The sequence below is a fragment of the Trichomonas vaginalis genome, chromosome II, assembly GCF_026262505.1.
Source record: "Trichomonas vaginalis G3 chromosome II, whole genome shotgun sequence".
NCBI classification, from domain to species: Eukaryota; Parabasalia; order Trichomonadida; family Trichomonadidae; genus Trichomonas; species Trichomonas vaginalis.
Window position 1 is genome coordinate 24,685,983 of NC_067204.1, and position 26,703 is coordinate 24,712,685.

The 26,703-nt window shown below is 32.9% G+C and overlaps 4 protein-coding genes and 1 pseudogene across 5 annotated transcripts, besides 4 other annotated features; 2 read left to right on the forward strand and 3 right to left on the reverse strand.

Moving 5' to 3' along the window:
- Window positions 1–9,649: part of a mobile genetic element that runs on past the window's edge.
- On the reverse strand, window positions 825–1,669 carry TVAGG3_0603640 (annotated as a pseudogene). Its single transcript has one exon. A coding segment is annotated over exon 1 (845 nt).
- TVAGG3_0603650 (integrase core domain containing protein family) lies at window positions 3,515–4,900 on the reverse strand (the record flags this gene model as incomplete). The annotated part of the gene is made up of 1 exon (XM_051239818.1): window positions 3,515–4,900. A coding segment is annotated over one exon (1,386 nt), but the record flags the coding sequence as incomplete, so codon positions are not given.
- On the reverse strand, window positions 6,277–7,147 carry TVAGG3_0603660 (DNA/RNA polymerase superfamily; the record flags this gene model as incomplete). Its single annotated transcript, XM_051239819.1, has 1 exon — window positions 6,277–7,147. A coding segment is annotated over one exon (871 nt), but the record flags the coding sequence as incomplete, so codon positions are not given.
- A 609-nt stretch (window positions 9,650–10,258) lies between the features above and the next one.
- Window positions 10,259–11,623, forward strand: TVAGG3_0603680 (disulfide-isomerase C17h9.14C-related family; the record flags this gene model as incomplete). The annotated part of the gene is made up of 1 exon (XM_001309522.1): window positions 10,410–11,600. The coding sequence occupies one exon, from the start codon at window positions 10,410–10,412 to the stop codon at window positions 11,598–11,600; it is 1,191 nt and encodes a 396-aa protein (XP_001309523.1).
- Window positions 11,624–12,400: 777 nt separating this feature from the next.
- TVAGG3_0603690 (ATP-dependent RNA and DNA helicase family) lies at window positions 12,401–14,827 on the forward strand (the record flags this gene model as incomplete). The annotated part of the gene is made up of 1 exon (XM_001309523.1): window positions 12,468–14,795. One exon carries the CDS (start codon window positions 12,468–12,470, stop codon window positions 14,793–14,795), a length of 2,328 nt encoding a protein of 775 aa, XP_001309524.1.
- Window positions 14,828–22,411: 7,584 nt separating this feature from the next.
- Window positions 22,412–23,107: a mobile genetic element.
- Window positions 23,108–23,814: 707 nt separating this feature from the next.
- Window positions 23,815–24,378: a mobile genetic element.
- A 4-nt stretch (window positions 24,379–24,382) lies between these two features.
- Window positions 24,383–26,703: part of a mobile genetic element that runs on past the window's edge.

Below are 26,703 nucleotides of genomic sequence, written 5' to 3' on the forward strand. Positions count from 1 at the left end.
GAAGAAACCTGAAATAGTTACACTATATCTTAAGTTCAAAAGAGACAATCCTATAATATCTCATATGTTTGATTTAATGAACCCAGTAGGTTCTATTTATACATCTATGGATGCAAGAGGTCCTCAAGTAATGTTTGGTGTTGGTGCATGGGAACAAATAGTTGACAGGTTTTTGTATTGTGCAAACTCTTCAAAGGAAACAGGGGGAAGTAAAACGATTTCAGGTGAAAATTTACCTGCACACAGTCACTACATAGATTTAAGTACATCTCAAGCAGGTTGGCATAAGCATAGATATTGGGATTGGTCAGGAATGACAAAAGGTAAAGGATATGATGTTAAAGACAACGTTAAGTTTGCTATAAATTGTTACTGGATGACACTCAGGGAGAAGGAAACCATACACATCGCGTTTCAGGATATACACAAACAACGGGACAAAGTAAAGATTACATGCCACCATTTATGACTGTATTCGCATGGTATAGAGTTCAATGAATGAACTAAATATATTTTATGTCTGTAATTAATTTTTTTCAGTGTCACTACGTCACCAGGTTAAATTAACTTCTTTTAAAAATGATGACAACATGACATTTACGAAAGGAGGAAGGCAAAAATATAATTTAGGGTAGAAGGTTAGATCTAACCTCTTTTCTAACCTCTTTTCTAACCTCTTTTCTACCCCAGTTATTTTATAAGCGTTTTACATGGTAAACGTTATGAATTCGTGAGACTTTAAACAGTTTCGTAGCTTCTATTTCTTCGCTGAGGATATCAAATGTTTTAACGATACCGAAAGTTTCTTTATACTTCTTCTTGACATCAGATAGAAGGAAATCGTCAACTGTTGGATAGTTTTTGTTCAGAAATTCTAACATGTTCATTTTATTTTCTGCTGGTTTCTCTACTTCTTTCTTTAAGTCAGCATAGTCGTTTCGCATACGTTCTATCTCTTTGACGGAGTATATTTCCTAATTGCTGCTTTACATTTAGAACATTGTGGGTTCATTTTTGCGTTATATTCTGAAACCTTACCTGCTAAAACAACTAAGGCGTCAATGGTTTTCTTTAACTCAAAAGCTGTTGGTTTTATTTGTTCGTTCCATATTTTACCCCTTCTATCTTTATCTCTTATCTGCCATACACATTTTGCAGCTAATGAAACAAGGTTGTCGTATGTCTTAAATTCTTCAGATTTATATATGTCAGAGATGTTCTTATATACCATATCGCAATCTTTGTTCATAACTTTATGGTTGCAATGAAAACCAAGGAATTCATAATTTACCTTTCGTATGAACTTCTTTATTTCTACTGAGTCAGTTGGTTTCACTTCAATTTCGTCGAATTCAGGAATAGTTAGTTTTTGTTGTTGGATTTCAGGTAGTTTAGGCAAATGGTCAATAATGTCCTGCATTTCATAAAGATATTCTTCATTTGTTTCATCTTTCGCACTACAGTCTAAATTACTTGTTAACAGTTCTTGCTTTATCTTCTGGATTTTTGTTTCAAAAGTATATGAAGAAGGAATGAAGTTTTTCATCTCTACTAACATTGACGTAGGATTCATAACTAACGAGTTTGGTGCTGTAGTTGTGGACAGAGTCCCACCGTTCGTGGCTTGAATTGTTGTTGTGCCGATTGTTGTTGTGCTGATTGTTGACATTTCTCTTCTACATACAAAATAAAAAAATAAAAATAAAACTAATTTTATTTATTCTATCTTAAGGAAATTTACGAAGAAATCATGAAAATTCATGAAAATTCATGAAAATTCATGAGGTTAGAAAAGAGGTTAGAAAAGAGGTTAGATCTAACCTTCTACCCTAAACATGGGCTTTGCCCTTGCCGCTAGCGGCTTATTTTTGGGTCATTTACGCTCATTACGAAGAAGTCTGAAGGAAATTTACGAAGAAATCATGAAAGTCCTGAGCTCCAAAAGAGCAAACAGCATAATTTAAATTTTTATTTTAGTATAAATGAAGATTCTACCATATGGTGTTATTGGAAGAGATAAAGATGGAAACCCAATATTTGATCCAAAGTTAAAATTAAAGTTACTGACAAGACAACAACTTGAAAAGTTGCTGAAACCAAAACAGAATGAAAAATGAGAAAATGAGAAAATGAGAAAGAAAAAAAATTTAAATTATGCAATTTTATTTTTATCATAAATGACCAAATTAATTAAGCCAACTATTTCTAAATTAATGATACCAATGAAATCATTTCATGGAGTACTTATCCCAGGTTCTTCACAATTAGCCGGGGCAAGTGTTGTGACTCAAGGTGGAACATTAGCGAATCCATTCAAATTATTAACTAAAGATGAACTTAATAAAATGATGATAAAATAACTGATAACAAAATTTTATTTCAGTGCTACCATAAAAACAGGTGAAAAAACAGGTGATATCTCACCTAGCCGCTTTGCGGCTCTGACCCTTTGGGTCTCTTCACCTAAATTATGGGCTTCGCCCTTGCGCTAGCGGCTTTTTTAGGTCAAAGCTTCCACGAGAGAAAAGATTCCTCATTCGCTAAGGATTCCAAAAATGAAAAAATCATTGATTTTGGCTGAGAAAAAACAGCAAAACCCTTCTTCCACGGGAACAAAGAAATAAAGAAGAAATAAAGAAGAAATAAAGAAGAAATAAAGTAAATTTTTTATTTATTTCCGTGGAAGATAGAGCACTTTTATGACACTTTTTATTCACGACAAACAAGACAAACAAAGAAAATAAGAAAATACGGCGCTGTCGCGGTTCGAACCACAGACCTTGACCCCTCCATAACACCACCTTAGACCACTGTGCTACGTAGCCTGTCGACATAAGATTTTATAAATTGCATATTTGACGTAAATTTATTTCCCAGTTATTCAAAAATAATTAATTATTGAATAAGCTAAAAACATGAGACTTTGTCTCCGGACTCTTTGAGTCACTTCACGATAAAATAAGTGATAACAAATTTTTATTTTTATCATAAATGAATACCCCACAAGCTCAAAATTTACCACGAATCATAACAAGGGAGGAAATGATAAAAATGATGCAAGAACATGTTAAAAATAACAAACCACTAAAATTGAGAAAATGCGGTTATGCAGTAATGATGGAAAGAGAGATGTTGTCGAAGAGGAATAAAAATTAAATTTGGATAGAGTTTAAAAATTCATCTTTATTAAATTCATCTCTTCCAATCAATTTATTTATTCTATTAAATTCTTTTATTTTTGCTTCACTCAGTTTAAGGATTGAACGATAAGTTTCTAATTTTTCGATTATTTCTTTCCTCTCTTTATCGTTTTCAACCCCACCACATTGTGGCTTCTTTTTGTAATAACATATTTTTGATTTAATTCTGTTTAGTTTCTTTTTATATTCATCGTCTGGACTCTGAATCTTAATTGAATCAGGACTCTTGGCTGCTTTGTTGTCACTCATTTCTTACGAAATAAAAAAAATTAAATATTATTTAAATATAATGGAGTAATAAAATAAATCGGAATTTCTATTAATTTATCGCCAACTTCAACTAATGCATTGCCGTTAATATATCTAACAAATTCAGCTATTGTGTCAAATCTTCGTCTTCTTTTTGTCATTAATTTATTAGTTTTTCCATAATCGAGATGAATCAAAACTTTATCCCCTTGTTTAAAATTCATGAGCCCCGAATTAATTTGTTCACGTTTAACATCATTTAACCTTTCCATTTGCTTTCTAATATATTCCCATTCTTTTGAAATATCATTTTTCATTTCCACTGGTTTCATGTTTATAGTTCTATGCCATGTATTATTGTAATAATATACTAACTGCTGTATGATGGAGTCATGATTTCCATCCCAGTATATCTGACCGTTAACCCCTAACGCATCTCTAAGAGTTCTCATTACCGCATCAATTATTTTATTATGAAACGTATATGGAGAGGATGAAAAGTAAAAATTAATTTGTGGGAAATAATGAGTCATAGTTGCCTGAAATCCTTTATCGCCATCACCCCGGATATTATCTACTCTTTCATGATCTAGTAAGTATTGAATAGCTCTTCTTGTTTCCTGTTCTGTTTTCCCTTTCACCGGAATGCAATATAAATATCTGGTGTTAATGTTAATGGCAAATAAATAAGTAACTTTTCCTTTTGAATATTCCAGATGATCGATTTCGTATGAATATGGATATGGAGCAAATGAAGGGCGACTGAATTTTTCCTTTAACGGTTGAATTTTCGGGTCAATTGGTTTATTTAATATCTTGAAATCCTTTTTAAAATCTTTTTGCTTCTTTAATGTTTGAAATGGATATAATAAAGTGAATGATGAAGGATTAACTGAAGGAGGAGGAGGTACTGTCGTTGGAGGTTTTGGTGTTGCAAGTGGTTTAATTTTATCTGCTTTGATTTTGGATGATGAAGTTTTAGTTGTTGATTTTCCTTTCATTAATTCTGGATGTATTCTATTCATTTGTTTTAAATATGCTGTATATAAAGGTTTGATATACTTTCCCGCTTCGAGTTTATGTTGAAGGATGAATTCCAAAAGTTGATCTTCATTTAAAAGTCGGGCTGAATATGGTTTAACTAATGAATCATAAATTAAAGCTTGTGCATCATTTATGGTCTGAAGGACCTGGGTGTTTTGCACCTTTAGCTGTTGAACATTTGCTACTTTCTCTTTTGGCTTTTGCGGCTCAGGATTATATAAATTATATAATTCATCAATATCTTCTTCTGTTAATACTTTATTTTTGAAATCTTTCAACTGTTTCAGTTGTGGTTTAGTTTTTCCCTTTTTATAATCATTATTTTTAATTTTGTCTTTAATTTTAGAAATTATTCTATCATGATATTTCAAAACTTCATTTTTATAATATGGATAATAATAATCCATATCATCACCCGTTATATTTTCATCATATTTTTGGAGATATGATTTAAAATCATAATAACTAAGAAAATTTTGATTAAATATTAAATCATCAATTAAAATTATTAAATCTACGTTATCCATTTATATAAAAATAAAATAAATGTTTAAGGGTGCCCACCTCTTTGTCTCTTCTGTGGCATTTCATTAAATAAATGGCATACAACATCCATTTTCACAACATACAGCCTTAGTGTGTGCTCCTGTTAATGCAGTCTTACCGATTGTTAAGCGAGTCATTGACCCGTTTTTAAGTTGTAAATTAATATTTTGACCATCGAAAATAACTTTATCATTTATTATATCCAAATAATTTTTAGGTGTTAATTGTTTATTTTGTCGTAAACTAACTCCTTTCATTTTTTGTGCAATCTTTTTAAAATCACTTCCATCAATTGAACCGTTGAATGAAGTATAACATTTAGGACATAAAGCAACCATGTTATCACCTTGTTTCTCAATTGCTAAACCCAATAACTTCTTCTCATGTGCTTTTTCTTCAGCTTTATTCTTTAATTTAGGTTTAAATTTCTCATCAAAACAGAAGAAATCAAAAGGTGCGAATTTGAAAATGTTTTTATCATAAAATTGTTTATCGGTAACAATTGCTTGAAATGCTTGAGTGTTAGGAAGATTTGGATCGCCAGCGATTGCCCAATAAGATGAATCAGTATCACCTTCAATGAAATGAAAACGATTAACATCCAAGCATTTATACATAAAATCATAAATGAAAACTAAATACCAGTATTTTGCGTTATCTAAAGTAAAAAATGCCTCTTGTAAACATGTATCACATCTATAAAATCTATCTTTGAGCATCACTTGATATGTATCCTCTCCTATTTCTCTTATGTTTTTAAACTTATTTGACATACATGCAACGCGTGCCTTCTGTGCATTCATTATTTTAGTCTTTGCATAATTTTGTGTATTCATTGCATCGTAACCATATGATCCATTAAGTGAAATTTTGCAAAATAAACTTTTTCCTTTATTTCCTTCTAATTCAGCCTTTTGTCTTTCGTTCATAAATTTGTTCGCAAATTCATTAAAACAAGTGTTTTTCGTAAATGTTAAAATTGATTGAATATCATCGATGATAAAATGAAATCTGTCTATTAGATACCAAAGATAATAAGAAGAAAATGGTTGATATTGGTTGTGTGTTGATGCTAATTGAGTTAATTTTCTCTGTTTCTGGTCAACTGGTAGATTGTTTGATTTCATGTAATTATACATAAAACTGCCAATTGTTTTTTCATCTGTGATAATATCTAAGTTTCTTATTATCGGTAAAAAGTTTATGTAATCATTAATGTATTTTTCATCAATGTGACCCTTTACTTCAGCCACGAATAAAGTATTTTTCTTCTTAATTATTCCCAGTGCTTTTGCTTTCTTTGTTGCTGTATCACAAATGATAACACCATTCAATCTTCCTGGCATATACATTTTATGGTCAGTATATTGAATGAAATCATGAGGATTAGATGAAAATGATGAAGGATATAATGAATTAAAGTCAACTCCAACGAAATGAGTCATAATGTTGGTGGTGTCCTCATTTGATACAGTTTTAGTTTCTGGATTATATGAAAGTTTATTAATGTGCGTGATTCCTTTAAGATTAACACGATGTTGAACATTTGATAAACCACCAGTAATTCCATTACGGAGAATGTGATAAGCTTCAACTGAATCTAAAGTCATTGGTAAATTATTTTTTAATGCATAATTTCTTAAATTGATTCTTAAACGTTGAACATCTTCATCTTTATTTGATTTTACGACATTGCAATAACAACACATTAACTGACAATTTTCTTTGGTATGTGGTTTTTCATTATCGATTCTATCCAATGTTGGTTTATTTGCATATGTAAACGCTTTACCACACATTTTGCATTTAGATGAAAGGATTAAATCGTGATAGTATTGAAAATCATCCATTGAAACATTATTTTTAGTATCCCTTTCTGCTTTTTCATCTTGTTTCTTATATGATTCAATTTTATATTTCCAATACTTTTTCGTTAATTCAAAACTTGATTCTATCTCTTCCTCAGGATATTTTTCATTAGGATTAAAGTCTTTATATGCTAAAGCGTAACGAATCATTGAAGCATTCGATGATAAAGAAAGATTATGAAGCATGTCAATTTTATAAACAAATGTTTCTTCAATAATTTTATCAATTGGGTCAATCATAATTTCAACATCTTTATTGCAATAATGAATAAAATATTCTAATCTATTCTTAAAATTTTTAGCATCATTGAGATATATTTGATAATCACTATCTGATATAGTTTCTTGGGTTAATGCTGAATAAAATGAATCTTGAGTGAATGGTTCCACTTTATATAATTCTTCTTCGTAATTCTCCCATGTGATGAATTGATAAGGGAAAAAGGATTTAACACGTGATTTATTGTTTCCGAAATCTTGAGTGAATTGGTCTAATGTCCCACCCGCTATATAATTTCTGATGTCAATAAATCTCAATTCATATGGAACGTTTGTTTTCTTTACAATAATTTGCTTAAATTGTGAAGATGAACCCAGCATTGATTTTATTTTCCATTTTGCAGTGTTTAAATCACGAAGAATTAAATTTAAATCAAACTTTCCCGAATTAAAACCTATGATATTCACTTTATTGAATTCCTCATCTAGAAGTTCTTTAAATGCTTCCTTCTGTTTTTCATTTAATGTATGAGACTTCATTAATTCTTCATATTGTTCAATATTTGATTTAGCAACTAATGAACAGGTTGAAAATAAAAACTCAATCCAATCAGAAATAAAAGAATCACTTGAAGTTAAGCAAAAATTCCTCGTATATGTTTTATCATTTAATTTAACCGTTGATGATACCATGAATGGTTTTAAGTAAGCGTTCAAAGTTGCACACTCAGAAAGTTGTAATTCTTCTTTAGTCTCTAATGTTTCGAAGTCAAAAGTAATATAATATCTTGTCGGTTGATAATATTCCTGCAAATTGTGAGCTAATAACCACTGATATATCTTCTGTTTCGTAATATGTGGTGCATATGGTTGCTGTGTCTTTTGCAACTGAACGTCTTGAATTAATCTTCCATTATTTTCTTTACATTTCTCACAATGCTTTAAAAATCTTCTTTGGTTTTTCCTTTCTGGATCATCACGGATAGAATAAACTTCTTCTTTACAATATGGACAAACTCTATAGCCGGTGAGTGCTTCAACGTCTGTTATTCTGTCAGCGTGAAGTTTTCCACATGGACTCTGTGTTAATAAAATATTTACTGTTTCAAATTCTGGATCTATCATTATTGAATCCACTAATGGAAAGTCTACCTTATTTATGTCCACGTCTTCTGGTTGAGGATCACAATAATAGAAATCAATATTAACATTTAACATTCTCGCTAATCTCTCACTTTCTGATGAAATGTCAAACCCTTCATATGAATCTATTGCTTCATTTAAATAACTTCTACGAGTTTTAGGATTAACACCATCAGGAATGTTATAGAAGCGTTTAAATAACCTTCTACCTTCTGCTCTAATTTGATTATCATTCATTTTAGCGGTTCCGTTTTTGTTCATTTATGTAAGAATAAAAAATTAAAAAATAAATAAAAATAAAGTTTATTTTTTAAAGTCCATAAAATGAATTAAGAACACATAAATTTTTATCATCTGCGACGTGACGAATACATTTTAATTTACTCAAGAATGCGTACCCTGATACATTAAATCTAATTCCTGTCTTATTTAATTTCACAACTTTGAAAAGGAATGTATGAATAGCTATAAAATGATGAGAAGATGTTTTATGGGTTGCTTCCATTTTTTCTGAAATAAATGAATAAATATAATGCTTATACGTTTTCATATCTTTTATATTCTTAATAACGAATGGTATAGACTTTTCAACTTCATCTTCCTTCGGTGCTGTTCTTTCATATGAAACATTATTGGTATCTTCAACAATGAAACCACAATCACACAAAATTTTATATGTACCAATTGTTTCTTTTGATATTTTATCTAACAAATCAAAAACTTTATCAACACCTGTACATTTATTTAAATAATAATTTGTGTAAATATCATGGTCTTCTTTCTTAATCGTATTTGTTGCATATGTTACATTTTTCAGTGCTTTTTTGAATTTTTCAGAATCAAGAGGAGGTGAAAGTAATATACATGGATAATCTCCATCGTCAATAAATTGTAACTTATGTTTATGAATAAATTTAGTACCTTCTTCTGAAAGTGTTTCGTCTATTTCACCATCTAATAAATTTTGTGTTGATTCTGAGACATAATTTTTATATATTTCTTCATGAGATTTTTGAACTGCTGATTCTGAAGCTGGGATATTCATTAAACCCTCTACTTCATTTTCATTATATTTTTCAACTTCTCTTAATTCCTTAATTTTTTCATCTATTTCATCTCTTATTTTTTCCAGTCTTTCAATTTCATCATATTCATCATCTTTAATCCGTTCTTCATAATATTCAGGGAAAACATCATGTTCTTTAGGTTTTTCTTCTTCAGATGTGGGATATAAGAAATTTATAACATCATCTTTATTCATTTTTCCATCATAACCAAACTCATTTAAAAACTCCGCGAATTTTTGACAATTTCTTAAATAATATTTACTAACCTCATAACCCGCCTCCTCTAATATATCCATTATTTCCTCGTTTGTGAATCCTAATTTTTTCACGTCGTTAGTTTTGACACTCATTTCATACAAAATAAAAATAAATTATTCAAAAATGTAAGACATGAATTTTTAAAGTTTATTTTTTAAAAATTTTTTTATTTCATTATGGTAGTGAATCTTTCATTCATGAAAATAATTATTTCTAATTTCTTTTACTCTCTCATACATACTAGATTTAAAGAATTCAGAACATTTCCCATAATCTCCTAAATGTTTTCTTATCTTATTGGTTTTCCATTCATTATATGAAACTGAATAAACTTTATCTTTATCTTTACACCTTTCATCACTTCCAATATATTTATATCTCAGTTTTGATTTAGCATTTTCATATTCATTAGCGTTTAATAATTCACAGTCTTCCTTTTTAAATTGATGTTTAAGATATTCAGGATTAACAATTCTATAATATTGCTTCCCTTTAAATCTTTGAATATAAACCGGAACACCATCCTCTAAAATTCGATAATCTATTTTATCTGGTTTTACTTGTTGGGTCATTTATGTAAGAATAAAAAATAAATTATTTTAAAATTAATATGTTAAAAAATGATACAAAATCGCTCGATATTGTATGAATTCTTACGTTTACAAAAAAAGTCACAAAACCCGTCATATCCTACTACTGACCGAAAATGGTCAAAATTAGCTTGTGAAAATAGTAAATTGAGCATGCTAATTTCACTTAGATTTAAATGGGGAAAATAATGTGCACCGATATGAGCTGAAAATTTAAATTTCACAATGTTGGCTGCTTCTTTGTTATATTTAACCAATTCGATAAAGATGACAGCATCAACATATTCATCTATTATCAACAACACGCGTAATATATCAGTTTTCTTGGAAATTTGGGATCCTTGGTGCCCACATTGCAAAAAATTTAAAGAAGACTGGTACAAAATCAAGAATGACACGCAGTTTTTCGATAAAGTTATAATAACAGATCTTAATTGCAATTCAGAAAAGGCATTATGTAAATTATTCCCAGGAAGTGAGACACCAAGATTTTACTGGATAGAAAATTCCAATTCTAAGCCAGTTAGATACTCTCAAGCAGTGACATATCATGAAATCATGAATTTTATTAACAAAAATCTTTATGAACAAATAAATATATTGAATCCACATAAAATACATAATGTTCCTCAAGAAATTCGTCGTATTATTCAAGGAGATCCTTACAAACAACATTTAATTTTCAATGTTTCAAATAACGATGTATCTTCATTTAGTATAGCTAGGAACGCAATCAAATCTCACAAACATCTTCCTATTAACTTTTTACTTGTAAATGATACATCATATCATTATCCGATTCTTTATGCAGATGTAAATGGATTTCCATATATTTTTAGGGGTTCATTTAACGAACATGAGCTATCTAACTTCATCAGAACCAAGTCAATTCCATTTCTTTCTGTTTTTACCGATAATACTTATTATTATTCTCAAATTAACAAAATTGATGTTGCTGTCTTTATTTTCCCAACTTCCAAATTCGAAAACATATATGGATACGCGAATTATACATATAAAGAGTACATAACGACACAAACAACTTGTTCTTTCGTTCCAAGGTTTTGCCGCTACATTCATGAGAATCCAACCTCACCAATATTAGTTATATATAGCAAACGAAAGAATCTGTTTTATATTTATCGATCTCCTTTCACTCAAAAAGGAATTCAGAATTTTCTTGAAAATATTCGAACTGGAAAGGATAGAGGATATGGTCCAGGAACTGGTATTTATGGATTAATATTCGAAACATACTATAATTACAGAGAACTTGGAGGATTTGCATTTTATATGATGCATCTCCCGATTGTTTGCTTTTTCTTCTTTGTTATTTGCATTACATATGCAATAATAGACACAGTTAGGTATAATATCCAATATAAAAGACTCGAAAAAGAAAGAAAATTGGATTAATTTTATGTTTGAATAAAGAATCCTCTATCTATAATACGAAATTATTATTTACACATACTTTAATGCGACATTAACTTGATTGAATGATCAGAACAATAATCTGAAAAGAAATCAAAATTAATGAAGTACCATTAAGATATAATTAGAACTTGGTAGGTTATTTGATCTTATGTGCAAATGCTTCACATTTTCATATTGTCATAACATCAGTATTCTATAATGTTGATAAGATTATTGTAAATTTCGGACAAATATGAAATTTCTAGTATGTTCATCCAGTAAAGATACACTATGTTATCATGGAACTACAAAAGTATTTAATAGAAATCTCTTCATTTATGAGAATTTGGAATTTGTAACCAATTATTAAATTTTTTCATGATTGGTTTAGCGAAAAATATAATTTTATATCAGTTTTCCATGGGCGCATCGTATTTTATCAGTTATGACCAAAATCAATATGTATCCGGTTATTACGCTTCACGCCAATAATATTAATAAAAATTGGATAAATTTCAGAGTAAGAATCGAAATATTTTGAAAATTCTAACTAGCTATATAATAAGGTCGATAAAAAATTGAGCGTTTTTAAAAAACCGCCGTTTGAGAGGAAAATTGAGAGCCCCGATGTATACTTTTTGACATTGTCAAAAACTTTGAAAGGACTAAAAAATTTTAGTGTCAGAAAGTTTACAAATGTATACTTTCTGACAAACAGACTCTCAGAAAGTACTCAAACTGCGGTTTTTAATTTCCGCACTTTTTTTGGCGACCTTATACATAAAAATGAAAAATGGCTGGTCTCTTTTCACAATGAAAATTTTCTTTTCAAAGAAAAAAAATTTTTTTGAGATCAAATAAAGTTGTATGAGCCTTCCACGGCAGTTTGATCGAAATGGTCGAATCCATCAATCCGGCAGCCGTGGCTCATTACAAAATAATGGGCGTCCTCAAGATTCTTTGAATTTAGTCAGAACTTTCAACTTTAGCGTATTTTATCGAGAAATTAAGGCCTCGCTTGACTTAAAAGACCAAATTATTACTATAACACATGACCAGAGCTATCCATATCGTGTTGCACAGATAGCTTCCCAAACTTTTCATACAGTTTTCTACATTGTTGCAAATTCTCTCAGAAGGAAATCGCTAGAAAACAAAATACAAGCTGTAGTTATGACAATCAAGCAAACAGCACAGTTTCTTTCACAAATTCCTAATAATTCGTGTATTATTATCGATTCTTTGTGGGATATAAATAAAGACATAACTGGACCTCAATTAGAACAAATTATTCTCATATTATCTAAGCGATGCCAGTTTATTTACAATTCAATGCCTTTTGCAAATTTACAGACGATATCTCAATGGATTTTCTCTTTTTGCGGCTTAGCACCCAAAATCATTGAAGCTCCCATTGAAAGAAATGCCGTCGCACACTTTATTTTCTCAGAAAATCCATTTCAAAATAGATTATTTAGAAATACCTCGATTTTCATAGATATGCTTACCGTTTCGGAGATACTGGATCAATGCACACCTAACATGATATCAAATGATGGAATTTTCCAAGAAATTTGTGATATCAAAAAATTAAACTTAGATCCAATACTTGTAGTGTTTCCATCGAATGGACACCTCAGATCTTTCGCAAAGGAACATCCAGAATATCAAACAATCTACGATTCATATGATTTGAATCAAATGACTGAACAAATTGAAAAATTTCAATCAACATCAAACGGAATTTTACTTACAACAACCAAAGTTGCTGATTCTATCTATATACCAGCAAAATCCGTTGTTTTGACGTCATTATTAAAATTTGATGGTCACATGATGAAAACTATGACTCCGTGCGAAGTCCATCAGATTGTAAGATGCGCAGGACGACCAGGAATCGATCCAAGAGGCTATTTTTATACAACATTACATCCAGGAATGTCAAAGTTTGATATTTCGAGTATTTTTAGTACAGATCTTCCTGTTATCTCAAGTAGATTCAAAATTACTGAAGAGTTCTTCCTTACAGCCATTTTTTCAGGAGTTGCAGATTTTGAAAATTATTTGTGTTGTTTACTTGGTAGTTTTACTGTAGCAACACGTGGACCATTGCTACAAGACCAAATAAACCAAATAAGTAGTCAGATGCCTCCTGATTCGATTGTAGAAAAAGTAATTCATCTCATGTCCCTTGAAACATCCATTTGTACGTTGGAGACACATCCTCTCAATATCAAACCACTTCTCGTTAACGGCCGAGTTGTCCGCGCCCGTTCCATGCTCGGTGACCATGCTTGGTCGATCTGTTTTGGCGGAACTGTTTGTGGTACAGTCACTCTGGCGATGCGAGGAGTTCCATCTCGTGGTCGTACAATTGACAACGACGAGAAATGTCTGATAACTTTGCCTGTTCATGAAATTGTCGCGATATCTAAGACAATTAACCCTTTGAGTCGACAACAGCTGACTCAAATTGACGACAATGATGCCCTTATCGGAAAAGATTACGAGTATTATGACGGAGAACTCACTTACGCCAATGAAAAATATCATATGTTATTAAATGAGATGCAACAGATCAAATCGACCCTTGAACCCAATCTTTTGCAGTGTTGGAGACAACTTGCAGAGGTCTGCATCCGCCACAAACTCCTCAAACAGAAAATGAAACAAATAAATCTGCAACAACCTTTGTCAGATCTTTCAAAGATACGTGATTCTGATTATCACATTGGGCTGTTCCCAGGTGCATCGGACATGGCCGCTCAAAAAGCTTTTGTTGTTAGGTCATCCGGAGTTTTTTCATGTTACGCGCTTGAAAACGCAATAGAGAACAAATTCTGGGAGAAACTAAGTGATAAAGAATCAGCAGCTTTCATTATTCTGTGCATTGGAGGAGAGAAATATGATGAATACGCTGGATATATACCAGAATGCGTTAATTCATACATGACGCAGAGTGGAAAGGATTCATCATTCTTCCTAAATGCACTGGCTCTTCTTGACGAAGAAAATGAAACAAATTTGCTCGATACAAAAGCTTTTGAAATGGCATGTCTACTTAAAAAGGCCAGGAAGTCTGCTAATGCACTGTTTAAAGCAGCAAATCAACTGAATATACCACGGTTTTCACAGAAGATGTCTAATGTTGTTGAAATCATCAAAAATTCTTCATTGTATCGTGAATTTTTTTGAATAAATTTTGTTTTTTTTATTTTTTACTCCAATAATATTATTAAAAATGAGGATTATTTTTCGAAATTTGATAAGAAGCAATGTTTGCATGTTCCTCACCTGGAGTGAGATTCCAAATCTTACATTGAGCTACAAGAAGATGTTGTAAAGGTTAAGAGTTTTAAAACATTTACCCTACTTTTCCAACATTTAGAAAACATGCATGACCCCCTACCCAGGGTCCAAAAATTGGTATTTTCTGCGCTCAGGCAACATGAGTTTTTGGGCCGCCAAATGAATAGCTCAAATAGTTTCCTCATATAGAGACATGCTTATGCTTAGAGTTTGAAGGGAATTTAAAGTGATTTTTTTCTGCATTTCGAAATCTAATGCAATCTTAAAATCATGATTAAACTGCGAATCTGGGCGCAATTTTTTAATATGTTAATATATGAAGGTACTCCTACTACTGCGAATGCTTCAAATGAAAATTCAAGAAATCAGATTAATTTGATCACATTAGTATAGTAGTGGTCAATCCAAAAACTCATATGTTGATATATAACCTATAGAGATGATAATTATCGACTCTTCATTGAAATGCATAAGATTTAATAATCTCATAAATATTCTTTTTAATTTTCAGTATTTCGTGTGCATTTAGATTGCATATACCTGTATATGATATTTCTAGAATGTTTTGGTTAGATATTAAGTTTTTTAGATTAATATTTTAACATTTTGATAAAACAAGCAATTGTTCCATTTTGGAATCGCGATTGAACTCTAGTTTGACTAATATGATGTTGTATGATCAAATAAATTCTAACTTCATGAGATAAATTTTTGAAATTAGAAAATGCGATATCTGACTCAAATATTTATCTGAGCACATTTAACATTCAATTATAAACTAAAGTAATATACAGCAGATTCGATTTGGCTTATATTTTAAATATTCAACAAATAATCTTATAAAATTGTGCTATTCATGTTTCTCAAAGATGAATTAAGCATTTACAACTTGTGCATTGATGGAATTAGATATGGATTCTAATGTTAATCGATATTTTGTAAATTGATATATATTTTATCATGGTTTGACATTTGATCGTGTTGAAACCGGAATTGCAATATGCATCATCTATATATATAATTGTCAAAATATGAGCTATAGATTTTTAAATTATGCTCCTGATTATGAGTGACTTATATGATTATATTGAATTGAGTAGTAAGAATCATAAATATTAGAATATTACGATAATGTATTATAACCTTATAGAAGCTTAAGGCTAAAAATGATGATGAAAATGTAGCTCAAATTTAAGTCTAAAAATTTGAAAATTAAGTGCTTATGATAGTATGACGATATTGGTGTTTGAATGTAAGAATTAGAGATGTATTAGAAGCATTATGAGAAAATAATAAGATATAAAAACAAATTTTATGAAATAATTTTAAGTTATAAGAGGTGTTAACATTGGTAATGTGTGAATAAGATAGTAGAATTGTATTGGATCTTTGATTAGTATTTTATAACAATTTATTAATGTAGATGTGATTAGAATGTTGGATTTCAAAGGAGAAAGCGGATTGTTCACTCTTGTTGGTCTGCATGTGTCATTCCGGGAGACATTGCCTGTGCATGTCTCCCAGAATGGCATACTGTTCCGCATTCATAACTTGAATGCGGAACTTTGACCGACAAGAGTGCATTGTGCACTCTTGTTGGTCTGCATGTGTCATTCCGGGAGACATTGCCTGTGCATGTCTCCAGAATGGCATTTATTGCAATCAGAATACGATTGCAAAACTTTGACCGACAAGAGTGCATTGTGCACTCTTGTTGGTCTGCATGTGTCATTCCGGGAGACATTGCCTGTGCATGTCTCCCAGAATGATACTTTATTGCAATCAGAATACGATTGCAACTTTGACCGACAAGAGTGCATTGTGCACTCTTGTTGGTCTGCATGTGTCATTCCGGGAGACATTGCCTGTGCATGTCTCCCAGAATGAACAATTTATTGCAATCAGAATACGATTGCAAAACTTTGACCGACAAGAGTGCATTGTGCACTCTTGTTGGTCTGCATGTGTCATTCCGGGAGACATTGCCTGTGCATGTCTCCCAGAATGGCATACTGTTCCGCATTCATAACTTGAATGCGGAACTTTGACCGACAAGAGTGCATTGTGCACTCTTGTTGGTCTGCATGTGTCATTCCGGGAGACATTGCCTGTGCATGTCTCCCAGAATGAACAATTTATTGCAATCAGAATACGATTGCAAAACTTTGACCGACAAGAGTGCATTGTGCACTCTTGTTGGTCTGCATGTGTCATTCCGGGAGACATTGCCTGTGCATGTCTCCCAGAATGAACTTTATTGCAATCAGAATACGATTGCAAAACTTTGACCGACAAGAGTGCATTGTGCACTCTTGTTGGTCTGCATGTGTCATTCCGGGAGACATTGCCTGTGCATGTCTCCCAGAATGAACAATTTATTGCAATCAGAATACGATTGCAAAACTTTGACCGACAAGAGTGCATTGTGCACTCTTGTTGGTCTGCATGTGTCATTCCGGGAGACATTGCCTGTGCATGTCTCCCAGAATGGCATACTGTTCCGCATTCATAACTTGAATGCGGAACTTTGACCGACAAGAGTGCATTGTGCACTCTTGTTGGTCTGCATGTGTCATTCCGGGAGACATTGCCTGTGCATGTCTCCCAGAATGAACTTTATTGCAATCAGAATACGATTGCAACTTTGACCGACAAGAGTGCATTGTGCACTCTTGTTGGTCTGCATGTGTCATTCCGGGAGACATTGCCTGTGCATGTCTCCCAGAATGGCATACTGTTCCGCATTCATAACTTGAATGCGGAACTTTGACCGACAAGAGTGCATTGTGCACTCTTGTTGGTCTGCATGTGTCATTCCGGGAGACATTGCCTGTGCATGTCTCCCAGAATGAACATTTATTGCAATCAGAATACGATTGCAAAACTTTGACCGACAAGAGTGCATTGTGCACTCTTGTTGGTCTGCATGTGTCATTCCGGGAGACATTGCCTGTGCATGTCTCCCAGAATGAACAATTTATTGCATCAGAATACGATTGCAAAACTTTGACCGACAAGAGTGCATTGTGCACTCTTGTTGGTCTGCATGTGTCATTCCGGGAGACATTGCCTGTGCATGTCTCCCAGAATGAAACAATTTATTGCAATCAGAATACGATTGCAAAACTTTGACCGACAAGAGTGCATTGTGCACTCTTGTTGGTCTGCATGTGTCATTCCGGGAGACATTGCCTGTGCATGTCTCCCAGAATGGCATACTGTTCCGCATTCATAACTTGAATGCGGAACTTTGACCGACAAGAGTGCATTGTGCACTCTTGTTGGTCTGCATGTGTCATTCCGGGAGACATTGCCTGTGCATGTCTCCCAGAATGAACAATTTATTGCAATCAGAATACGATTGCAAAACTTTGACCGACAAGAGTGCATTGTGCACTCTTGTTGGTCTGCATGTGTCATTCCGGGAGACATTGCCTGTGCATGTCTCCCAGAATGAACAATTTATTGCAATCAGAATACGATTGAACTTTGACCGACAAGAGTGCATTGTGCACTCTTGTTGGTCTGCATGTGTCATTCCGGGAGACATTGCCTGTGCATGTCTCCCAGAATGAAACAATTTATTGCAATCAGAATACGATTGCAAAACTTTGACCGACAAGAGTGCATTGTGCACTCTTGTTGGTCTGCATGTGTCATTCCGGGAGACATTGCCTGTGCATGTCTCCCAGAATGGCATACTGTTCCGCATTCATAACTTGAATGCGGAACTTTGACCGACAAGAGTGCATTGTGCACTCTTGTTGGTCTGCATGTGTCATTCCGGGAGACATTGCCTGTGCATGTCTCCCAGAATGAGACAATTTATTGCAATCAGAATACGATTGCAAAACTTTGACCGACAAGAGTGCATTGTGCACTCTTGTTGGTCTGCATGTGTCATTCCGGGAGACATTGCCTGTGCATGTCTCCCAGAATGGCATTTATTGCAATTCAGAATACGATTGCAACTTTGACCGACAAGAGTGCATTGTGCACTCTTGTTGGTCTGCATGTGTCATTCCGGGAGACATTGCCTGTGCATGTCTCCCAGAATGAGACAATTTATTGCAATCAGAATACGATTGCAAAACTTTGACCGACAAGAGTGCATTGTGCACTCTTGTTGGTCTGCATGTGTCATTCCGGGAGACATTGCCTGTGCATGTCTCCCAGAATGGCATACTGTTCCGCATTCATAACTTGAATGCGGAACTTTGACCGACAAGAGTGCATTGTGCACTCTTGTTGGTCTGCATGTGTCATTCCGGGAGACATTGCCTGTGCATGTCTCCCAGAATGAACAATTTATTGCAATCAGAATACGATTGCAAAACTTTTGACCGACAAGAGTGCATTGTGCACTCTTGTTGGTCTGCATGTGTCATTCCGGGAGACATTGCCTGTGCATGTCTCCCAGAATGAACAATTTATTGCAATCAGAATACGATTGCAACTTTGACCGACAAGAGTGCATTGTGCACTCTTGTTGGTCTGCATGTGTCATTCCGGGAGACATTGCCTGTGCATGTCTCCCAGAATGAGACAATTTATTGCAATCAGAATACGATTGCAAAACTTTGACCGACAAGCGTGCATTGTGCACTCTTGTTGGTCTGCATGTGTCATTCCGGGAGACATTGCCTGTGCATGTCTCCCAGAATGAACAATTTATTGCAATCAGAATACGATGCAAACTTTGACCGACAAGAGTGCATTGTGCACTCTTGTTGGTCTGCATGTGTCATTCCGGGAGACATTGCCTGTGCATGTCTCCCAGAATGGCATACTGTTCCGCATTCATAACTTGAATGCGGAACTTTGACCGACAAGAGTGCATTGTGCACTCTTGTTGGTCTGCATGTGTCATTCCGGGAGACATTGCCTGTGCATGTCTCCCAGAATGAACAATTTATTGCAATCAGAATACGATTGCAAAACTTTGACCGACAAGAGTGCATTGTGCACTCTTGTTTGTCATCCACTATGATACTTAGAGAAAATACTTTACTTACATTATTTAAAATATTAATTTCCCTATTTAATATTTATTTATTATTTTTTGTGCTTTATATTCCCTATGGCATGTACTGAACTATTTTATAGACTCTACCGAGCTATCTCCACATATAAACATTTGACAATAACACATATATACTCTCTTCATATTCTAGTCTCATGACATATTATTGCAAAAGCTATATTTATACAGCATACCTCATAAAGTCTCATTATATCCCTATCTAAGCGTTCAAAACCTATTTTCCCCACGTAATCTGATTCTTCAGGCTCCGCTGATTCGATTTCTGCTGTCAGATCGTGAAAATATGAATCACATAACAAGATAAACACAAATCCAAAATAATAATGTTTTCTTCAAATTGACTCTTCCACGATATTCATATATTTGTTATTAATTCCGTTTTCCCTTACAAATGTATTTAATTTTCTGAATAATACGTCTTATAAAATGAATATCTCAAAAACTAAATTAAAAAATTAATACTGGGTAATAACTAGATATATTGTGACTTTTTGAATTCACACACTTTTGGAAAAAATTGAATTTTTCTAAAATGATGTTGTTTGAACATGAACTTAAAGAGTTTTTTTACGGAAAATATCAAGTTGGGTAACTTGTGTTTATCTTGTTATGTGATTCATATTTTCACGATCTGACAGCAGAAATCGAATCAGCGGAGCCTGAAGAATCAGATTACGTGGGGAAAATAGGTTTTGAACGCTTAGATAGGGATATAATGAGACTTTATGAGGTATGCTGTATAAATATAGCTTTTGCAATAATATGTCATGAGACTAGAATATGAAGAGAGTATATATGTGTTATTGTCAAATGTTTATATGTGGAGATAGCTCGGTAGAGTCTATAAAATAGTTCAGTACATGCCATAGGGAATATAAAGCACAAAAAATAATAAATAAATATTAAATAGGGAAATTAATATTTTAAATAATGTAAGTAAAGTATTTTCTCTAATTATTATAGTGGATGACAAACAAGAGTGCACAATGCACTCTTGTCGGTCAAAGTTTTGCAATCGTATTCTGATTGCAATAAATTGTTTCATTCTGGGAGACATGCACAGGCAATGTCTCCCGGAATGACACATGCAGACCAACAAGAGTGCACAATGCACTCTTGTCGGTCAAAGTTTTGCAATCGTATTCTGATTGCAATAAATTGTTTCATTCTGGGAGACATGCACAGGCAATGTCTCCCGGAATGACACATGCAGACCAACAAGAGTGCACAATGCACTCTTGTCGGTCAAAGTTTTGCAATCGTATTCTGATTGCAATAAATTGTTTCATTCTGGGAGACATGCACAGGCAATGTCTCCCGGAATGACACATGCAGACCAACAAGAGTGCACAATGCACTCTTGTCGGTCAAAGTTCCGCATTCAAGTTATGAATGCGGAACAGTATGCCATTCTGGGAGACATGCACAGGCAATGTCTCCCGGAATGACACATGCAGACCAACAAGAGTGCACAATGCACTCTTGTCGGTCAAAGTTCCGCATTCAAGTTATGAATGCGGAACAGTATGCCATTCTGGGAGACATGCACAGGCAATGTCTCCCGGAATGACACATGCAGACCAACAAGAGTGCACAATGCACTCTTGTCGGTCAAAGTTTTGCAATCGTATTCTGATTGCAATAAATTGTTTCATTCTGGGAGACATGCACAGGCAATGTCTCCCGGAATGACACATGCAGACCAACAAGAGTGCACAATGCACTCTTGTCGGTCAAAGTTTTGCAATCGTATTCTGATTGCAATAAATTGTTTCATTCTGGGAGACATGCACAGGCAATGTCTCCCGGAATGACACATGCAGACCAACAAGAGTGCACAATGCACTCTTGTCGGTCAAAGTTCCGCATTCAAGTTATGAATGCGGAACAGTATGCCATTCTGGGATACATGCACAGGCAATGTCTCCCGGAATGACACATGCAGACCAACAAGAGTGCACAATGCACTCTTGTCGGTCAAAGTTTTGCAATCGTATTCTGATTGCAATAAATTGTTTCATTCTGGGAAACATGCACAGGCAATGTCTCCCGGAATGACACATGCAGACCAACAAGAGTGCACAATGCACTCTTGTCGGTCAAAGTTCCGCATTCAAGTTATGAATGCGGAACAGTATGCCATTCTGGGAGACATGCACAGGCAATGTCTCCCGGAATGACACATGCAGACCAACAAGAGTGCACAATGCACTCTTGTCGGTCAAAGTTTTGCAATCGTATTCTGATTGCAATAAATTGTTTCATTCTGGGAGACATGCACAGGCAATGTCTCCCGGAATGACACATGCAGACCAACAAGAGTGCACAATGCACTCTTGTCGGTCAAAGTTCCGCATTCAAGTTATGAATGCGGAACAGTATGCCATTCTGGGAGACATGCACAGGCAATGTCTCCCAGAATGAGACACTGCTACCGTCAGGAGTGCATATTATCATCAAAAATTCAAAAAAAAAAAACATTTTTCTTTTTTCTTTGTCGAAAAATAAACGTATTTTTTTCGAAATTTTCGAAATATGATTTTTTCGGGAGACTTTTTCAAAATTTTACTATGATAAATATGAGTTATTTTATGTTCTCTATTTCAGAGTCTGCTTATTTTTGAGTATTGAGCAAGATTGAAAAATGAGAATATTTAGGAACATAATAAATCGATTTATCTCGTCATGTAGTTCATATTTTCGCGTTCTGAGAGCGGAAAACGCATTTTTTGAATGCGTAGATTCCGAATCACACGGAAAAAATAGGTTTTAATAAGAAAAATAGACAATTTATGAAGTAACAAAGCACATAGTATTATAAAAAAGAAAAACATTTTTCTCATATGAAAGAAAATATAACGTATTTTTTACAGAGCGTAGGTATATATCGAACCAATTCACACCATAAATTCTTTTCTCGTTCTCGGGCCTATAAACAACCTGAGGTGCACAACAATATTAACTTATACTGCTGTTATCTGGATTTGAATCCTCAATTGAGAGAATTCCAGATAACTTCAGTATAAACAAACCATATACATGTTTCCTCCTTGCTTCTAGGCCAAGCATAACAAGTACATTACCTTAGAGCAAATCTCATTCGGAGTTTCTCATTTAATGAGAGACTCCGAATGAAATTTGCCTATTTGATTAATATCGTGCTTTATGAGATGCAAATTCTGATGATAAATATTGATCTAGAGCTTATATAAGATGCGAAGAAACTTCAAAAAAAGCTAACCGGTAAAGACAGCAACTTGCAACACCAAGTTGCTCACGTAGTGATTACAAGCATATCTGCAAGGCAAAGTCCTCAGGATGCAGAACTTTGCCTGCAATCAGAAAAGAGATTGCAGCAGAGTAACCGGTAAAGACAGCAACTTGCAACACCAAGTTGCTCACGTAGTGATTACAAGCATATCTGCAAGGCAAAGTCCTCAGGATGCAGAACTCTGCCTGCAATCAGAAAAGAGATTGCAGCAGAGTAACCGGTAAAGACAGCAACTTGCAAAGTCAAGCAGTTTCTGAGATTTTGATTTATAAATCATAAACCTTCATGCTTGATGATTTTGTAGAATTGTTAATTCATGTCATCAGTTAATGCTCACCTAAGGGAGGTGTTTTGCGGGAGCTGGGGGTATCTTGGTGAGTACTCAGGAGGCCAAGAAGGGCACCCCAACCGACATTTTGCTGATGGATTGAGTTCGCAACCATTTTTATAACCGTAAAAACCGTCGGGACAAAACAACTTGAATAATTGAATTTTTTAATGATAATGATTGTGAAATAACATGTAACTATAATTTAAGAATGCCATATTTTTGTTAAAAAATTTTTCGAAAAGTGAGAGATTTTCCGTTCGGCAAATCCAAATTTTAGCTAAAAGTGACAGGAAAAAAAACGTTTAGTATTAAAAAAAAAAGACCGATGAGAGCTTCGTTCGAAATATAGAGGGAACTGAGAATGCGCAACCATTCTCAGGGAATATTGTATGCTATTCCCGTTCCCTCTGTATGGAAAATTGAGGTTTTCAAAGGGAGTTAAAATAATATCAAATTTATACTAATTTACTTCAAAATACAAAAGTATTTGACAGCTAAAATTAGTTACTTTAGCAAGCCTATCAATACCCTTTTACGATTATTGTTACTTTTTCGAAATAAAAGTAAAAACAAATTTATACTAATTTACTTCAAAATACAAAAGTATTTGACAGCTAAAATTAGTTACTTTAGCAAGCGGCTTAGGTCTAAGATTTTGATTCAAATCTTTGCTTATATTCCTTAAATTCTTTATGAAACTCGCAACAGTTCCATAAAAAATTTTAAATTCTAAACTGTCGAAATTACCGATCGGTAATCACACCCTTCACGGGTGTGTCACTTTTAACAGGCGTGTCACTTTTAGCTAAAATTACCCCTACTCTCCTGAGATATAAAAATTGCTCACATTTGCTCACATTTGGCACTTTTTTGTACGTTTGTCAAAAAATTATGAGGAAGATCTCACAAAAATAGTCAAAATGTGAGCAAATTTTGAGAAGTGCTCACATTTTGACATACGATTATTTTCATACGTTTTTTTGATGAATTCTAATAAAACTTCATTACCACTTTCAGAACGAAGCGTAACTTTTCAGCACGTAACGCTCTATCATGTGTAGTGACATATTATTCAAAAAAACTCAGATTGCTTATCTTATAATAACAATTTCATTAGAAAAAATGCACGATTTCACGCTAAAACTTTGAAGCAATTCTTAAATTCGGATAAAAAATCGATATGTATTACACTTTAAACTTCAAAAAATGGTTCAAAATTTAGACTTAGTTTATCTTAACAATATAGCAGATTTTAAGCCGAACAAGTAGGAGTAATAGAAATAGCTCTTGAAAATAATTACAATTAGTAATATGTAAGTCAAAGTTCGAGTATTCTAATAAATAAACGTTCCGGATTTTCTTTACTACAAGAATCAATACTTAATATATAGAAGCAACAGTAAAAACTTATTAGAGATTCAAAAAGAAAGTTGACTAAAGAGAATCTTTTTATATAAGTAATTTTATTTTTTTGAAATACGAGATCGAATAAACATGTATTTTATTTTATTACTATAATAATACGTTTTTACATAGTAAGAAAGTTTAGAGACTGAAATGAAATTAAAAATTGAGAAAAAAATAAAGCTTTTCTATAAAAATTCATATTAATATATAGTATAATGATATTACAATTTATTGATAGTTGTGTTAGAAAAAAGGTACATTCACTATTTTTGACAAAATTTTAAATTTTCATGGGGTTGTAAATCTTATAATAACTAGATGAATAAGGAATAAATCCCAGTATGATGTGCATCATTATATTAAACACTATATGTAAGGCTGGTGATTCTATTAACACTTATGAAGATCTATAGTATTTGAGCAGATAAATTTGATAATTTCCAAAACTCTTATATTTCAAAATTAAAGTGTGCGAATGCATTTAAATGAGAGCAAAAAGAGATTGATGCTGTTAAAACTATGTGTTAATTTGCAATTATTTCGCATCACAAGAACTACCCAGTAAATTCGGCTATCTTTCTTTGCAATTATTCTCCATTATACATATAATATAATGGTTAGGGTTTGAAGAAAAGTTACTAGAGAATTATTGACTTTTGAAATAATGCAGAATTTTACTTGAAGAAATCATTAATTTATGAGTTCCAAATTGCTAAGCATGACGAAGGATCATTAAATTTGCTACAATTAAATACACTTATTGCAGAATTAAGATTTTTGAAATTAAAAGTTTGAAATATTGCCTTTTTGAATAAAAATTTAAATTTTATTATATAATCATGATAATATCTTATAGAAATTAAAAGAAAATATTTTAAACCATTCAAATATTTTGAATGTCTTATCAATTTAAAATATTAAAAGATAGCTTGATTTTATCATCATTAGTTGTTATCAAAGTTTTCTTCTTTTGATGAACAACAGTAAATGATTTGTTAATTACTTGTCTTCCTTTTTCGCAGCAAAATCGAAAGTTATGATGATAATCTTGCTCTCAATTTTGAAACTCTCTGATTTACAAGTAAGCATTCCTTTGGAAAAGCAGTCCTATTCTGTTTTCAAGATATTTTAAAGCCTCAATTTCATACAATGCGCAGATCTATTCGAAATTGCAAGAACTCTCAAGAAAAATGCAGCAGCAAAGAAGATTCCATAGTTTCTAGCATCAAAAATTTACAACCTTAATACAACAGTTAAAGAGAAGCTCGAAAAGAAAATATTTAACCATAAAGCTGGAAACCATTCGATATCTACTATTGGATCTAATAAAAAGTTAATTATAACATATTTAACATGCTATTTGTTGACTTTGTTCCATTATATTACCATATATACCTTTTTGAAATCTAAAATATTTTTACAATTTTAACCATGTGTTGTTGAAACCATATATCAATCTTAGCTAAAGTATAGTTTATGAGTCTGTCACCATCTAACGTATGAATTTTCAAAAATGTCAAATATGTTCATTTTTTCTGTAGATTCAGCCATAATTTCACGTTGTTATACTATTCAACTATTATTTAATATTTTTATCGATTTAAATATATGATGAGATGCTTAGTTCTCCTGGAAATCGATTTTTAATCGCAATTTTAACTTTCCAAAAAAAATTCAAAAATAAAAATCCCTCTCAATTTTCTAAGTTTTATAACTCGCCAAATCTCTAGCCAAATTTTTT